At 40.2% G+C, this 19,048-nt stretch overlaps 1 protein-coding gene across 4 annotated transcripts in view; it reads right to left on the minus strand.

The window, feature by feature from the left end:
- Positions 1-2,692: 2,692 nt before the first annotated feature.
- LOC127647551 (potassium voltage-gated channel subfamily C member 1-like) overlaps positions 2,693-19,048 on the minus strand; it is a 91,163-nt gene continuing 74,807 nt past the window's right edge. For 2 of the 4 annotated variants that reach the window (XR_007971072.1, XR_007971071.1), the window contains exons 5-6: positions 8,198-9,688; positions 2,693-7,326 (exon numbers count right to left, since the gene is read on the minus strand). Coding sequence is in view for 2 of the 4 variants with exons in the window: in XM_052131850.1 (XP_051987810.1) it covers positions 13,752-13,915 (164 nt within the window). In the remaining 2 variants the exon portion in view is untranslated. Of the gene's footprint in view, positions 7,327-8,197; positions 9,689-13,747; positions 13,916-19,048 lie in introns of those variants that run through there. The other 2 variants (XM_052131849.1, XM_052131850.1) reach the window with 2 other exon arrangements.

Here is a 19,048-nt window from a genome sequence, read left to right on the forward strand (position 1 = left end):
AGAGCCTCCTATGGCTCTGCTCCCAGAGACTCCAGAACCTTCTAGAGCTCCACCTCCCGAGCCTCCTACGGCTCCGCCTCCCGAGCCTCCTACAGCTCTGCACCCCGAGACTCCAGAGCCTCCCTCGGCTCCGCCTCCTAGGCCTTCCTCGGCTCCGCCTCCTACGGCTCTACTCCCAGAGACTCCAGAGCCTTCTAGGGCTCTGCCTCCTGAGTCTCCTACGGCTCCGCCTCCCGAGCCTCCTACGGCTCTGCCCCCAGGGACTCCAGAGCCTCCCAGGCCTCCTAGACCTGCCCCTGTCTTGAGGCCGCCTCCCAGGCCTCCTAGACCTGTCCCCGTCTTGAGGCCGCCTCCCAGGCCTCCTAGACCTGTCCCTGTCTTGAGGCCGCCTCCCAGGCCTCCTAGACCTGTCCCTGTCTTATGGCCGCCTCCCAGGCCTCCTGAACCTGTCCCTGTCCTGTGGCCGCCTCCTGGGCCTGGACCTGTCCCTGTCCGATGGCTGCCTCCCAGGCCTCCTAGACCTGTCCCGGTCTTGTGGCCGCCTCCCAGGCCTCCTAGACCTGTCCCTGTCCTGTGGCCACCTCCCAGGCCTCCTGGATCTGTCCCTGCCCCTTGGACTGCCCTCTTGCCCTTGTGCCTCCGTGGACTGCCTAATTGCCCCTTGTGCCCCCTTGGTCTGTCTCCGTGTCCCTTGTGCCTCCTTGGTCTATCTCTGTGTCCCTTGTGCCTCCTTGGTCTGTCTCTGTGTCCCTTGTGCCTCCTTGGTCTGTCTCTGTGTTCCTTTGTGCCTCCTTAGTCTGTCTTTGTGTCCCTTGTGCCCCTCTGGTCTGTCTGTTTTCACCCTTGTCCAGCCCCCCTCTCCTTTAACCTCTGTTTATTTTTCCTATTCTGTTGTTTCTTAGGACCGTCTGGAATCCGGTCCTTTTGACGGGGGGCTATGTCACGTTCCTGTGTTGTCTGGCCTATGTTCTCCGTTTCACCTATCACATTCCATGTCACATTCCATGTCACATTCCATGTCACATTCCTTGTGGTCCGGTCCGTGTTTTCTGTTTCACTCAGCACGTCAAATTCCATGTCACGTTTTCCTTGTTGTCCACCCCGTGTTTCACTGTCTGTGTATAAAACTACAATTCCCACAATTCCTGGCCTCTCTCACTGCCTGCACCCTTCATTGGTCTCACCTGTGTCTCGTTTAGTCGGCATTGTGTTTGTGTATTTAACCCGGTTTGTTTCACCATTCCCCTGTCGGTCTTTGATGTTTGTGGATGCCTGTCTCCGTGCTCCCCCTGATGTTTGTGGATGCCTGTCTTCGTGCTTCCCCTGATGTTTATCCTGCCTGTTCTACCTTTCATGTTTTCCGTGTTTCCAGGTTTTAGTGTCGTTTTACCCATCGTGGTCATTTCCTTTGTTCCTGTTTGTTTTGTCTCACTTTGATTTACAATAAAATACACTGCATTTGGATCCAACCCATTGTCTGCCTCCTCCTGCATCGTGACATAACTAAGTAGTTTAATCAAAAATATGTTCTTTATCGTAGTATCTGAGTGCACTTTATTGCAGCAGTACCTCAAGTTTTGCAGTAAAAACATTGTTAAAATCATAGTGTCATTTTGTTGTGACTAAAGTAGGCCTAATGTTTCTGAACTGTTTTCTTAGGAAAGCACAAAATATAGAACCTATAGCAGAAACTAAATGTATCTTGCATTCAGTCTGTATATATATATATATATATATACACACACACATTTTTGCTTTTTGCTCTGCATTATATAAGGATATTGACAAACACAGGTTAAAAAGAGTTGTTTAGAGGATAAAGAGTCTTCTGACAGATACTGCATACTGTACTTCAGATAAATACATTACATATAAAGTAACACTTCTGTTTAGCCTGAGTTTGCACAGATGTGCATTTATAATGTAGTAGGAGCAAACTAATTAAATATTTCTATAGAGATATGGGCGGTAAAGGCTTCACCTTGGCTCACTCTACTAAACATATTTAATGCTTTTATTTATAACTATCCAACTGCAGCATTATAATTGAATGTGGCACATACAGTAATTGCTGTGTTGTACTTTCATGAAAATCAAAGCCTGATTGTCATTTTTCTCTCTGCAATGAAAAGTTAAGTGAAAAACAAATATGGGTTGACAGTATCATTTGAGCCAAAAGTAAATTTAAATTAGCGTGGTTGTGATTAAATTTGAATTACAGATATGAGGGCAATACCAAACCTGATTTGATTAGTGTGTAAAGAATATGCATAAAAAATGGCCCTGTAACTTAACTACACATTTTGTTAGAGGACATCAGGTTTGAAATTGAATATAATCAATAAGTTCCTCAGTGTTTTAAGCAATAAATGCCAAATGCTTGCATTTAAAATGTAATCTTTCTCCCCTAAATAAATTAAACTACACTATTTTAAAGCTGTACAGAAAATCTTTAGACATTTTCTCAAGTTGCCCGTGAAGGAAACATTGAAAAATACATAATCAAACAAGCAAAAATAAAAATGCCTTGTAAAAACACTATTAACGCATTAACACATTAATAAACAATAAAGATTTATGTAAACACAGTTAGGACTCTTACTAAAGGGTATCCATGACATAAACTGGTGAGAAGAAAAACAATAAACATGAGAAGAATCACACAGGACACATGCTGAAAATTTTGGCATGAGCTTTTAATATTTTTATTTACTTTTTAATAACCTTTTCTTTTTAAATTGGATTTCATTTTTCTAATAGTTTTCATTTTTTTCCTATCTGTAATGAAGATTTGATCATTTAGGTTAGCATTCACGTTCAAACTTTCATACTTTTATTAATATAATGATTTTTTTAAGTCTCTGTTTTCACAAACCCTGTTCAATTTTACAGTTTATTATTTTTTTTCTTTATACATTTAAAAAATATAAAATGTAAATAATAAACATTCCATTGAAATATATTTTATACATTTCTTGATATTTTTCCCTTTCTTCGTGTTATGACAGCAAAATTGTATCCAGCATCAATCTAACATAGAACTCATCCATTGTTTTAGAAACCTTCTCTTTCCCACTGGCCTCTCTTTCTCAGTCTTTCTCTCTGTATTAGGGGGGATTTATGGTTAGGATTGCGCTCAGCAGTAGACACAGCAACTCCATTAGCTGTGATAGTGCAATGAATTCCCCCATTTAAACAAGCTAAAAATAAAGACAATATATATATTGTGTGTGTGTGTGTATATATATATATATATATATATATATATATATATATATATATATATATACTATAATAATAACTAGTGTGCAGACACATTCTAAATGAAATTAATTCCAAATGTTGACATTTAGATAAAATGTGTTCCATCACAACTGCTGCATCTATATTCTTTCAGCTCTGAGTCTGAGGAAGCGCTGAATAGCATTAGCTACAATGGTGGCTACCAAACACTTTCTGTGGATATATCAGACACCAAACTCACAAATAACATGTATATTTAAAAAATATATAAATAATTAAAGACTTAAACTTTAAAGACTGATTTGGAATGGCTAGTATATAGCCATAACTTTTTGGTATGGATAATTTATTTTTAAGAAAAATAGACAAATTAATCCTTTAACAATTGTCCAGCTAGATATATTCTTTCTCTCTAGTACTTTTCTGTCTCAGAGAGATTAGTAGCAGAGCAGAGAGTCCAGGTGAAAGAGATGGTTACTTCATTCTGGCCATTCACAAATTATTCACAAGTTATGTCCTCATTGTATTCCATGCATGTATTATAATTCAACACAAGAACAAGGGATGCAAAAAAGCCTCTTTCTCAAAAATAGAGAAGGAGAGGGAACAGGGATGAGAGGGGGATGCAGACAGGAAATAGAGAGAGTGAAGACTGATTCTGGCTATGTTCTGCTCCTCTCTGATATGTTTCGTATTAGGGTTTCAAGTAAAGGTATGCAAGTGGTGAGCTGTTAGTCATCTCAAGGGGATGTGGTCTCACTCAGCAAGTTCACATTTGAAACACACAAAATCTCATTACACACAAGAACCATTCACAGGCAGAGCTGTCTTGAACTGATGTGGCCGATTTACATACAGAAACATTCAGGGAACAGTTTCAGGCACACTGGATTTATTATTAGGGATGAGATGAACGTGTCCCCTAATTCCTAATGACAACAACACTCAACAATGAGAAAAAGGTGGCGTTCCATCATTATTGCTCCATACTGCTCAGTAATATCTGCATACGTAGCACTTTATAAATGACTAGAGTGATACACGTCGTGAAAACGCTTGTAAGATGAAAGTTTTGGTAACAAATACAGTATATCCTACAGATATGCTCTGAGATTAATATATTCACACATATAGATGGTAATTTTTAACTTGAAAAGTGCATGAGCATTTTCCTGCATTGCGTATTTCTTCCATCCTGAAACAAACAGGAGAGACATTGCCGAAAGAGACATAAAGCTGGCCTGACACTTTAAATAAGTGATATCTTCTATAGGAGAGTGAATTCAGTGCACCACTAAAAGAAAAGAAACATGGCTACTAAAGCTGCACACATCTGTTACACCTTCAAGCTACATGGACAAGCTGCTAACATTTAAAGTGGTTGAAGTAACAGCTTCTCTACACTGCACAGTCACCAGATAATGCTGGCTCTGGACCTAACTGTGATAGAGCTACATTTGTGTAATTATTTATTCTCCCTGGACACAACAGACACAAGCTAGCTGGCCTGAAGACAAAGCATGTGTGTGTGTGTGTAAGCTGCTAAAATCTTGTTTAGGTGTTGCATAGGTAGTTACTAAACTAAGCTTACTTTATATTCTGATACCATAATTACCCAAAAAATATCATATTAAGATGGTTAACAGAACATAGTTTAAAAACGTAACACGGCAAGGGACATAAATCAATGTAAAGATAATGAAACCCCAAAATAGGCTCATTTAAAATAAACATGAATTCCAACTTGAGAGAATCAATCAGCATTTCTTCTCTTGCTGGTAAAACAAATACACAAATAGTCAAGAGTTTTGATCACATGAGTAATCTAAGACATAAAGGTGGTAATGATGGAATCAAGCCGTCTTCCCACCCTGAATTATGCCCATCAGAAACCTGTTGCCGAGTTAACCAGGAAGAGCATTTTGATATATGGAATGCACACTTTTTTTAAATTTTCCAGAAAATAAAATATCTTGTCAAAATCTTCTCAAACACATTCTGCACCACCTAAACAAAAAAGTCAAATAAATGCTTATGACAACATCCTGAACCAAACAGAATGACCTAAGAACTACAAAAACAACTTCTGGATTTAAATGTACCAGCATTTTCTCATGAGCACCTTTGAACTCAAATGGTGGTGCTGCTATTACATTATGGCTTCCTGATTGGACAATAGTGCTTTGCAATGTAAGTGCTCAGAGTCTTAATGCTAAAATGGCATTTCAGATCACATTTTCTGTTCACAAAAAGCTAATATTAATTAGATTAATATTTGGTGGTCTCAGAACTCACTTTGTTGGATAAAGCTTTGATTTACCCACAGAACAGATGTGGGATGAAATTAAGAAAACATATCAACACATGAAAATGATAAAAAAATAAAAAACTTATTCACCCACACCCACAGCCTAAAAATCCCCTTCGGCGAAGCAGTCACCTTGCACTTCAGACCCACAAGCATTCAAAGAAAAGAGCCCTGTAGATGTCGGAGGTCTCCAGAGGAGCTGTTGTGCCACTGCTGGAGGCTGCCATGAAAAGAGTGGATATGCAATGCTCAGCACAGAGAGCAGAGAGCCAGGAGAGTTCAAGTAAAGGGTAAAACTTGAAGCCATGGGAGGAGCAGTAGAAGTTGTAGGAGTTCATCTCATCATTCAGACGTGGTGGAGTTTGATATCTTTTATCCAACAAAACTGTGTAAATCTTGCAATCATATGTATTTTTACATTATTCTTTTTTTATTATTATTTAAAAACAAAATATAGAGCCTCTCTTTTTTAAATAGAATATTTTTTTCTGAATTTAGTAACATTTAGCATAAATGTGTATTGTTTCCATTTGATTTAGTTGTTTAGTGATTCCAAGCCCTCTAATTTGGGGTTCAGGGCTTGCAGAAGTCATGCAGTTTAGTCATGCTGGTAAAAAGTGAGAAAAATGCATTTGTTATTTTCTCTTTCTTTCTTTTTTTGTTCAAAGTCCACACAGTCCACTTAAAAACCCCTCTGTCCTTCAACAGATTTCATGCACTTATGCTGTATTTTCTGTTCCCCGCATGAAGGTGAAAGACATGCATTTTTTAAATCCATGACCCAATCTCTCATTCAACTGATCCAGAGTCACCGTATTTGATTAACCCCATATTGCCATTTTACTGTGCAAACAGACCAGACCAGTCCTGATTATGATTTGCTCTCTTGTTCCTCTCTATTTGATCTCTACCATCCTCCTCAATGATGTTGTTTTTTTGTTTGTTTTTTTCATTTCATTCATGCCATGCAGATCATGTACAGTGGAACAGAAATGATGAAATGTAGAGAGCTGAACAGAGAGAGAGAGAGCGAAAAGAGAGAGGCTGACTTTCGTTTCTTCATAGTCGACAGTCACGTTTCTTCGAGCCCTGAGAAGGACACTCAAAACAAGATTTCCAATTAAATGGATGGGAAACCATTTGTACAATGTAGAAAACATGACGCTGTTGTCTATTTTCATTTAAAGCATGTGCAAGAAGTCCAAAAAGGGTAAGGAGTGAAAAAGGTTTGGCTGAGGGTAAGCTTTTCGATTTAAGCGCTTGATGAACTCAAATGTGTGGTTGAATTGCATAGCGTTGAAGTGCATAATGGGCATTTTTCCACACATTACTTGTTTCTAAGACTGGATACAAATTGATAAGGATCTGAGCGGCTTTCCACTTGTTTTGCAGGATTGCAGGTGCATTTTCCACAATGCTCATCAGGTAGTCTAAAAAAAGTTTTTGAAAGGTCGTGCAAGGACATACTACAGTTTGTAACCCGGCCCTGTTGGAAGAATTAGTAGAGTTCCACACAATCCCAGGATGTGGAATCGTCATCAGTTTATTGCACCAATGTTAGGTTGAAATAGCAGAATTAGTAATGGAGAGAAGAGTGATAGCATGTTTTCTTCAAGTGGGTTTCACACAGCGCTCCGTTCATCTCTCATTTTCTCTCTTTCGCTTCCTCTGAGCCATCTCTAGTCTTGTGGTGACCCTGGGGTTTGCCTCTGGATAGGTTTTGCAGTTGGGGAGCTCTTCTTTTGCAAAAAAAGAGGCAGTTCAGAAGCTCAGCACTGTAAGGAGGACAAGAGAAAAAGATAGAAAGAGGAGAAATAGGAAAACGGGAGACAGATAAATCAGTATTGGTCACTAACTCAATATTGAGTTGCATTAACTCAATATTGACGCATTAAAAGCTACACACTGCTGGAGGCTATCACAGATGACAGTAATTTTTGACTGCACAACTGTGAGAGCCAAAACTGAAATAAAGCCAAACACACAATTCTTTTTTTTTGGATTGATGTCCATAACAATCCTTTGAACACTGTTTTCTTGAAGTCATGTATCCTAAACACTATGTAAAGAAAAAAAAAGTCTGTACTCATAGCAAAGCACGTCGTAACATGCGCTCAAAATGAAACACAGAAATGCAAAACCAAGAACCCTTGCACAAACATTTTGCAACAGAACCACACTCACGTAAAGCTAAATAAAAATTGAGTCACTGAGGGCCACAAAATTGCTTAAAGTGAAGTTTTACGTTCCCCTGGTCAGTTATTGTTCGATTTAAAGAAAATGAATATAATCAATTGATCACCTTTGATTTTGTCAGCCCTCTAGGACTGACCAGAACAAAGCAAAAGCTCAGTGTATATCAGTGAATGCCTTTCAAACTAGAAACACAAAGGATGCGTCCCAAAACGACTCCCTATTCCCTATATAGTGCCCTTATTTTGTCCATTTTCACCAAACATGGAGTGTATTGTGTATAGCATAGGGAATAGAGAGCAAGTGCACCATTTCAGCACAGTGCCAAACATGAGAAGGACAGGAAAACAAAGTATCACACAGCAAAAAAATTAAAACACAAAAAAACACAAAGCACAGTCAGGCACATCACATGGGAACACACCATACTGAACACCATATGCACATTCTTACACTGCGAAGCGTTCAGCTCCCTTCCTCCTCTCTTTTTTTCTTTCTTCCCCAAACTGTCCTCCATTTCCCGATGCCTTTCTTCATTTGTTGAAAATCCTCATAATACTCTCCCACTTGTTTCCCCAAACACACAATCTGTCCTGATTCCATTTACAGTTTTTGTAATCCACTAATGGCAGACCATGTTAGTTTTAACAAATGAGTATTTTTTCTTGATTTCTCATTATGTCATCCAGGCTTTTTGTTTGGTTATTTGGAAGCAGTAGAGTTTGCAGATGAAAATAAATGAAAGTGGCATATGAAATAACAAATACAGATGTGAAAGGAAATACATAGCACAAGGACAATGTGAAAAGGAAGGCTTGTAATGAGTGATAGGGTTAAACAGATTAGGCTATTTCGTATTTACAAATGTGCATGCGTAGACAGGATGCATATAATTCATCAATCTCTTTCTCTCTCTTTGTTTTAAAATGACATCATTTTGGAAGCACTGGTTTAGACAAACAAAAGAGAAATACCTGAGTAGTGACAGGGGAGCATAAGTCTGACCAAGACAGAGAGGAGTCTGGGTAATGTAGTCAAAGCACGTGAACGGACCTGCTCTCCCTATTTGAAATGCCACACTTTTTATAAACACTTAAGTCAAACAATAGTTTCTGTGCTGTTGCCTCAACATGCAATCTGAGTACAAGACTGAGTTTATTTACAGTGTCCTCCCTGATCACATGCAGCCTTTTATCTGTTCACCAAGACGTTCACTTACTAAGCTAACTAGGGACAGGCTTTTCTCATTTGTCTTGTCCCCTCCGACCCTGCTCACCCCGACTCTGCCTCTACAGACTACACACAGGAAAACCACAAGATGCACGAGGATGCAGAATTTTGCTATCTTGAACATGCATTACTGTAGTGAGCACAATTATTTTCATTGTTATCTTTCACTCTCCCCCCATCAGCATTATATGGACTGATTTTACTCACTGCACATGAGAGAACAGGAAATCTGTCACAAGTCCATTCAAACGAATGCCTACAATTATCTTTTTAATCTAATGAATAACAGGTAAAGGGCTAAAGTCTGTATTCTTAGCCTCTAATGTGACCAAACAGCGCTAGTGATCAACATTACTGAATGCTACATCAGTTCATCCCCCGTAAAACCAGCAGAGGGGGTAAGAGCAGAGGTTAACAGAACTCAGATGGGTAACGTAACTACCAATCTCCTCATTAATAATGCTCTGGTCTTCAAAGCTACAAACGAAAGAGTTAAAAAGATGGATAATGTCATGTTTTGGGAATGAGTGATGAGGAGACTGAGCTCAAATGGAATGGACAGGAGTTGATACTGGTTTTGGGAGACAGGGGCCAGGCGTTCATTTGGGAATGTGTTTGTGAAGGAAGAAGTGGATTTTCTGTTCTAGTCTTAGTTCACAGTTACTGCTTCTTTTTGCATATATCTGATAAGCACTGGGCTTTCAGAATAGTTCTCTGTGAAAAGATGAAAAAGAATAAATCATAAAATGACAATTTGCAATGCTTTTGTGCAATGTCTAACAGAGAAAATAAAAGTAAAGATAACAGGTACATAAAGTACATTCAAAATCTCATTCAGTACAAATAATAAATATAAAACAGTTGTTATGGTCTCTGCAATCAAATAGCATCTTAGCATGCAAAACTAAACCCCAACCCCCACAGCAATCAAGTCAAGAATTATATAAAGATTGTTAACAGCAATCAAATCAAATCAAATAAACTTTTGTACATTTGTATCATGCAAATCATTAATATGCATGTGCATATGAATACACACATCCATATGTACACACTCATATGAACATACATGTACATAAAGCTTTTCGTAAAATACATTTTCTTATCAAAACACACCCCGTAATTGTCACGTATAGATTTATAATTTCCTTATTGTTCGGAATAGAAATACATGCATGTGGAAATTACAAAGTCAACTTTCAAAACTGTACATAGCATTAAGACCTGAACTAAACATGCTCATAAAGAGCATAAAAACACTGAATGGCAAAGAGAAATGGAGCAGAGGAGAAGAGGGATGTGAAACAGATAAAAGGTAAGAAAAAAAGTGTGTTGACTGGACCTGAACCATGCAGGGATTTTAGTGACTAACCCCTATGCCAACCTCTTTCTCTCCCTCGAAAAATATCAAGTGATACTGTATGTTTATCTCTACACTTTTGAATTGAAGAAAAATTGCGAATTTACACTTGCATTCTTGTTTTTGCAAGATACCATACCTTTTGATATACACTTTTGAGAGACACCCTTTAAAAAAACAGCAAAAAATTATCTAACAGCAAAAACCTGTAAGGCAATTTGCCCCAAACAATAGTTTCTAACAGATCTAAAGAGATATCTTTTCAGCTCAGCAGCAACAATGTTCATGCTGAGTATTCTCTCATATTGCTGATCACTCTGATCTGAGTCTCCTTGATCTGCAATATACACACCTCCCTTAAAGGGATGGTTCACCCACAAATAAAGATTATGTCATCTTTTACTCACCCTTATGTTGTTCCAAACCAACAAGACTTTCTTTCTTCCCCAAAGATAAAAGGAGATGTTAGGCAGAATAGTATCCTCAGTTGCATCTTTTTTACTATGAAAGTACATGGAGGCTGAGGCTAACATCTCCTTTGAGTGCACAATACTGAGGCCTTAAATACAGCATGTACATATAAACAGTGTAGTGCACATGCAAACGACTGATGATCTATGTTTTTCTCAAAAAAGCACAGTGCCACACAGAGTTTCCGGCCTCCATGCAGATGCTCCATGTAATCAACAACCTCCATTACTTCACACACTGTAAAAATGATTCTTTAGGCAACATTGAGGTTCCTCAGATGTCGCACTGGCGGAACAATCAGGAGAACCTCTAGCCACCCTTTAAAAAAGTCTGAAAAACCCTATTTATGTACTTCAACACATGCATTTTAAGTGTCTCGGAACCTCTCCCATATTATTGGGTTGCTGAAGGATCCATTCACAGTCTTTAGAGTTCTTGCATGAGTTAGGAGTAAGTTTCTCAAGAACTGTCTGAAGGATCTCCAGATGGTTCCATGAATGTGGCAGCTGAGAAACACCAAATGGTGCATCGAGAATCTTTTAATTTTTATAGTGTAGAAGTAGATTTCTTTAAGGAGGACAGGAGAGAGGAAGAGAAAGAGAAGAGGTGAATATGAATGTAGTAGCTAATGTGGCAGTAATACTAAAAACAAATGAAAACATAAAAACTCTAAATGCTAAAATGTTTCCATTGCTTAATTTAGACAAATTGAATTGTTACAGATGAAACGTAATTATTGATTAGATATGGGTATGTCAAATATATCAGTTCCAAGACAATAAAATTCATACAAAGATAAATGCATAATGCTTTGGTTTCTGATGAACTGTTAAATTATTAAAATGAATAAAGTCATTTACACCCCAGATTTTCTGTTGTTTCACATGGAGAGAAAGACAACAAGAAGCTTTGTGAGCTGCCATTGCAGAGATATTTTCACCAGAGGTGTGTAAAGAATCTGTGCATCCAAAGTTGCAACAGATTGACACAATCTGTGAAATATATGGCTCATATATCTGCATTTGAGAGAGTTCATTTTGTCATCTTTTCGGTTTCTTCTCTTACTGACCGCTGTCAATCCAGCATCCATTCAATGTTCCCTCCTTTTTATCGGAACGAAGGTCAGCATCCAAGAGACAGAGCAGGTAAATAAATAAATAAAATAAGAAAAAATGGAAAAAGAAAAGGGGGACCGAAGAGAACAAACAAACGGAGCTGATTTTTTTTTTTTTTACTGTATTCAATGTATAGGAATAACAGTATTCAGAAAATGATCTTTATGAGGAAAGATAATGCCAATGATGATGATGATGATAATGAAGGTCCAAAAAAATCTTGCTCCTTAACAGGGACACCATGAGGTCACTGTCAGGTTCTCCACAGCCCCAGTAAATGCAATATGCAGTAAGGAGTGTAGTTCAGCTTGATGTCTTCATATTTATGAGGAAGTACATAGTACGGAAAGGAGATAATTTAAAGACAGTTCCTCCATCCACTAGAATACATATTGGAAAGGGTCCCATGGAAGTGCAGAAGGTTATAGGCCCTTAATAGAAAGGCTGCTCCTTTTTTGCCAGCGCTCTTTTCATTTTGTGGGTTTTGTGACAAATTTGCAGAAAGGTATGTTATCGGCAAAATACAAAATCAAAAAGTGAATAGTTGATCTCCATGCAACAGCACAATATTCTGTCCTCCTAAAATATCAACGCAAATTTAAACTCAAAGTTGCCCGCACAACTCATATTCCCGATGTCCAAATGCATAGTACAAAAATAGCCTTTTTTGTAATGTTCCGTTTCAGTCTCACTGTTAGTTTGCAACAGTTGGTAAATTTCATAGTTCATAGTAATGCTTGTAGGGTTTATTGGTTAGCTCCTCAGAGGTCTTCATACAAGTTGATATTGCACAAGAATGGCATAAGCATTTTCTTTGTTCTTAGTTAAGTTCTTAATTTAAGACTTCATAGGTTGATAAAGAGCATAACGGTGTCTCCTGCAAATTACATTTTGAAATACTGAATGACAACAAATGATGCTGTTGGAAGTATTTTGAAGGGGTGTGATTAAATGATGGCAACTAAGTGTTCTTATGTTTGTCAACATAATAAAATTATGGCCAGAATTGTATATATATATATATATATATATATATATATATATATATATAATATATATATATATATATATATTCATTAGCTGTCTTATTACAATAATGATTCTGTGCTGCAGGGCTTAGTTGTGTTAAAATCAGTCAATCATTTCCGTGTAGCAGTTAAAGGGAATTGGGGTTTGGTAGTTTAGTTATGTTCTACTTGCCTACCTCAAGTCTTTTCTTGCATGCACTTGAACTATTTGCAAGTTGTCTGTGATCAATGTCCTATACCATTCCAAGCTTTGATATGAAATGAATTCTTCAAGGCCTATTATGGTGTATAAAGGAGATCACAGCCACAGAATATGCCTGCTGGATCACAGTCTCCTTATTTTTTACAGCCTACAATCAGGCAGGAACACATGGGAAAGCCAGCTACTGATATTCAGCTACAAGGGAAGAGATCCTACAGTGCTCATCACTGCCTATGGACCAGTGAGGGTTTTACCATAATAATATTCAATACTTCTTTTTTCTTTGATAATAAGGCATGATTCGCTGAAGTTACAGCATATAATTGTTTTTAGTTGCCTGTCTGAAATATTGCCTGAAGTATATGTAAAGTTACTGAAAATGCTCATTACTTAAAAGCTTTAAATCCCTAAACAAATTCACTGACCCCTTTGAGGCATGACATATTACAAAGAATTTCTCTAACCCACATCCTGTCCAGTCAATGGAGGAGCTGAGGTGTATTTAGCATAAATATAATAATTATTGATACTATTGCGATGTAATGGTGTATCTCTACGTTTTTTTGTATTTTTTTATATTATTGTTGTTCCCTAAGGTGTGCTACAGAATGGAGGGTATGGGGGATCGGCAGCGGCGCAAGGGGCCAGGGGACTCGTAGGGTTCATAGGCCGTGTTATTGATGGGGGTAATGGGGGTCAGGCGCAGAGGGGCACCCATCATCCCCGAGATGTTATTGAGGCTGCGGGACTTCTCGTAACCACCAGCTACAGTGAGTGAAAAAACCCAAGTCAAAAATCCATGGACATTGTTTTGGAGTGGATTGATGGAGGATAGACATATTTAAGAGAGATGAATAAATGGAATTATGGATCAGGTTAGATTTACAAAAGAAAACAGTTGGATTAATTAATGGTAAATGACAAAAATAATATATATATAAAATAGTCAAAAAAATGAAATAAAGGGGGAGGCGGCAAAGAGTAAACATAAATCAAGAGAAAAGTATGACAAAATTAAATGGATGTAAATGACACACATAAGCAGACAGACAGAAACACAGAAAGACAGGGACAGACAGAGACAAAGACAAGGACAAAACAGGAAAATGAGAGTTATGAAATGTCATCAAGTTTTCTTGTCAAATTAGCTTTTATGGCACAGCAGTATTAAAAAGAAAAACTCTGGTCGCAGCCACATACACTTTCAGGGAGAGATAGAGCAGATATGTAAAAGAGCAGGTGGATGAAGCACCTGATGGCTGACTCAGACCAATAGTGAGGCAAAGAGATTAGCATCCAGGTGCTTGACCCAGTCTCAGACGTTCTGATACTAGCGCAGGAGTCCAATAGAGGAGTAGCAGAGGAGCTCCGTCTAGTCAAAGCGCTGAGGCTCACACAGCCTCACTCAGCACTATGGGCCAGGTGAAGCTCAAGCATTTCAGACCAAAATTCTTTCTAATATTAATGCCACATTTATCTTTTCCATATGACTGAGTTAAAATATGTGCTTCTGTAGATTAATAGGGACTTAAAACAGCTTCACGTGACCCTTAAGTGCCTGAAAGCTTTCCTTCCACATCCGTTTCTGGCATTGTTAAACATATGGTTCCTTATGTCGGGCTAAACTTTCAGTTGTTTATCTTTAAGGGTTGATTTGAAGACCAGCAATTTGTCAATTGTTTTAATTAAACTTTACAGTTCTCAGTGTTGATCATTATAATTAAATCATATAGTAGTTTACAATAATTTACTCACCCTCTTGTTGGTCCAAACAAACTTTATGAATTTCTTTCTTCCGTAGAACACAAAAGGTGAATTTGGCCACTATTTTCCATATAATGAAAGTGAATGAGGAAAAGCACCATGCGGCTTGTGCTGTATATTTCAAGTCTTGTTATGTCATACAATATCGATTGTGTGAGGAACAGATCCAAATTTAGGTCATTATTCTCTAATACATTTTCCTTTCAGGGAGAAGTTAACTGCTGTGATTGGATCATTGAATCAGTGAGTAGAACTTGAAAACCGGATCAGTCCAATCAGGGTATGAAATTAAGGGGTGCTTGGGGCAAAAGATGCCACCAAAACTGACAAAACTACCTCTGAAATTCAAAATGTCTTTGTAATAATTTGTAATAAAGAGTGGCCAGGATGTTCTTCAAAAATTCACGATTTGTATTCCAGGGATGAAAGAATGTAATATGGGTTTGGAAAATGAGGTTGAGTTAAAAGTAACAGAGTTTTGGTTGGGTATGGAGTGGGTGTGGTGGGTGAATATCAAGTGACAAGTGCCTTAAATTCAATGTTTAACAACTCAAACTTTTAAGATAATTGGCATGGAAACTGGATCAACATAATAAAAGTTTAAAACAATTACGAAGCTATACAAGTGAGTTGACTTCATCATTAAGACTTACAGTAACATCATGTTAAAATATGCAATACTACAAATACCACCTGTGTTTGTATGGTCACCTGTCTGAAATCTGCAAGTCAGGTCCGATATTTCTAATTTCAAAAAAGCTGATGTGAATGGATATGGAAGGAAGAGCTGGCACAATACATAGTAAACAACCCCCTCCTGACACAGAGGAACTTCCCACACGGACACAAACACAGTGAGTTGGAATTCTGAACAAAACTAAAAAGAGAGAGGAAAGCTCACAAGGAAGGAAAAACATGAGGTGTTAAGAAGGTCCTACTGTCGTATAGTCGGCAATCCTATCTCCAGTCCTTGCTTGATGTAGGTCTCTGTGTGTTTATGCCTGTGAGTTTGTGTGAGTCTGCCTCAGAGGGCTGCTGGGACACTCTGGGTGCTGCACAGCCACTTGCCATTCAAAATACTGTATATACCAAAGCATTGCCTATAGGAGCTGCAAAGGAAAGCAACAGTAGACAGATCTAGGTCACCATGTTCCTCACTCCAGACCACTGGTACAAGCCAGAGAATGACTTTGTGCCATGGTGGATCTGAGGGAGTATACCTATGCAGCTAGTTTATTTGCTCTTTACTGCTAAAAAAATACATTAGAGTGCTAATATACAGAGAGAAAATAAATAATATGTATGTGATTGTGTGCTGCTTTTTTTTCTTTCTTTCTTTTTTCTTTCTTTTAACAGGATTAATTAGGATCAATATAGCTTGGCAGTATGTGTCCAGCAGTAATAAGTACACCTTTGTCATTTGTAATCTGTCTCTAGTTCTTTCTTTTCTCTCTCTCTCTCTCTCTGACCAATTACAATGTGAATGTGATGATGATTAAGAAAACACTACTAGCCCATTCTTAACATAAATAACTGCTTTCTGCCAGTGTAAGAATGTCTAAATTACAGTAATATAACTGTGTTTGGACACAACTAATCCATCACAATGATACCTACATCAACAAATCTCCCAGAATGCAAGGGTTGCTTTAGTGAACAAATCAATGAGAGTGTTTACATGGAAAATCATCAGGCGTAAAGGCTCCATTATGAAACATTATCATCCATTGAACTTTCCTACTGCACAAAAGTTCTTTGTATTGGAAAAAGGTTCTTAAGACAATAAAGTTGGCAATATTTAGTTGTTCACTGGTTGTTTGGTTCCTTTGGCGAACCAAAAACATCAAGGTTACGTATGTCTTAGGAGTCTCTCTTGAGCACCGACTATGCCTCTGATCTATGAAAAAAGGCCAATGAGAATTAGGCAGACAGTATTTGCATACCCCGCCCCTGGATATACGGGTATAAAAGCAGGGAAATACGACTTCATAAATAAGTCCTCAAATAAGGACTTTTCTGAGGAGCCGGAATTTGTCCAGCCACAACAGTGGCTCGGCTCAGCGACGTGGCCGGGAGGACACAACATCTCGTTCCCTCCATCATTGTGCCTGGCCTGACGGTGGCGAGGCATTCCAGCACTGACTGCGCATGCTCGTTGATGAGACGTGCTAACATTGAGACTGAGTCTAACTCCATGCCGAGAAAAGAGATGCTCTGAACCGGGGCGAGCTTGCTCTTTTCCCAGTTGACCTGAAGCCCCAAACGGATGAGGTGCCTGAGCACCTGGTTTCTGTGAGTGCATAGTAACTCTCAGGAGTGGGCCAGAATGAGCCAGTCGTCGAGGTAATTGAGTATGCGGATGCCAGCTTCTCGGAGCAGGGTAAGGGCTACCTCTGCGACTTTCGTGGAGACGCGAGGGTACAGAGACATGCCGAAGGGGAGGACTTTGTACTGGCCATCGAATGCGAACCGTAGGAAGTCCAAGATCGGTCATAAGCTGCCGCCTTTCTTGGGTAAGATGAAGTAAGGGCTGTAGAAACCCTTCTGCATCTCGGTTGGAGGGACAGGCTCTATCGCGTCTTTGAGTAAGAGAGTAGTGATTTCCACGTGCAGGGATTTGGCATGTTCGCCGTGTACTGCTAAAAAGCGGACGCCCGCGAAGTGGGGCGGAGGCCTGGCAAACTGAATTGCGTTACCGAGTCGAATGATCTGGGCCAGCCAGCATGACGGGTTGGGAAGTGAAAGCCACACATCCAAGCTCCGTGCTAGGGGCACCAAGGGGACAATTATTTTTGACGTACCCAGCGGGGCTTCGCAGCGGGGCAGAGCAGGTATTACGGCTACCTCGAGGGGTCCATGAGACGGGGGGCGTCGACTTCCTGTGGGATGCTCGACACATGGACTGAGGCCTGGGTTGAGGTGGAACAAGGCGTTTCTTCGCCGCAGGAAGATGTCCTCGGCGAGCAGACAGGGCATGGCTCATGGCAGCAGGTTTGCGGCGGGGCAGGATATGTGAGATGGCCTCCGTCAGTTACTTCACCGTGGAGAACTGCTGGGTAAAGTCCTCGACGGTGTCGCCAAAGAGTGCATCTCAACCAAGTTCAGCCACAGATGACGTTCCTGGACCACTAGTGTGGTAATCGCCTGCCCGAGTGACTGTGCTGTGACCTTCGTGGCACTGAGGGCGAGGTCGGTCGCTGAGCGCAGTTCCTGCAGCACATCGGGATCAGGGCTACCCACATGCAGATCTTTCAGTGCCTTGGCCTGGTGGACTTGCAGGAAGGCCATGGCATGCAGGGTGGAAGCGGCGTGTCCAGTGGTGCTGTAGGCTTTGGCAGTAAATGAAGACATTGTCCTACAGGCCTTGGAGGGGAGTACAGGGCGACCCCGCCAGGTGGTAGGGTTTTCGGGACACAGGTGGAGTGCAACAGCCCTGTCCACCTGGGGAATCTCCGTGTACCTGTGGGCCAATCTGCCGTTGAGGGTAGCGAGAGCGGATGAGCGAGTGGCTTTAAGACATGTGGAGAGGGGTGCCCTCCATGCAGACGTCAGCTCATTATGCACCTCCGGGAAAAACGGGACCAGGGTGGGGGCGTGGCTGTGAGCGGCGCGTAGCCCCCAAGAACCAGTCACGGACAGGAGTCAACGAGCATGCCGGGGGGGGGCGGGTGGTCAGAGGGGGGCGTACCCGGCAGAGCATGAACTATCCACAAACACTGCCTCGGTGTGATTGCAACCCAGACACACGAGACAACGCCTGTGGCTGTCTGAGGCGGAAAGCACTCTACCGCATCCAGGAACTACAAAGGGGCGGAAAGGCATCTTTATAAAGCCGTGTCCTGAAAAGGACGTTCAGCGCCAGCTGTGTATTTGCTCTTTTAGAGGAAAATACTCTTTTAGAGAAAATCACTCTTTTAAATAAAACGTTTAGTTTTGCGCTGTTGAAGCTCCCAGGGGCAAACAGCACTGCCGTGCAGAGAAGGAGAAAGCCACTGAAGTGCGCCATAGGTCCAACAGCAGGCAAGCGTCAGAGGAACAGGAACGGGTGTGTAACTCGCAGCCGACTGCATACAAAAAATTTCTGAATGAACTTGACGTATTTCCCCACTTTTATACCCGTATGTCTGGGGGCGG

The sequence above is a fragment of the Xyrauchen texanus genome, chromosome 8 (assembly GCF_025860055.1).
Source record: "Xyrauchen texanus isolate HMW12.3.18 chromosome 8, RBS_HiC_50CHRs, whole genome shotgun sequence".
NCBI lineage: Eukaryota > Metazoa > Chordata > Actinopteri > Cypriniformes > Catostomidae > Xyrauchen > Xyrauchen texanus.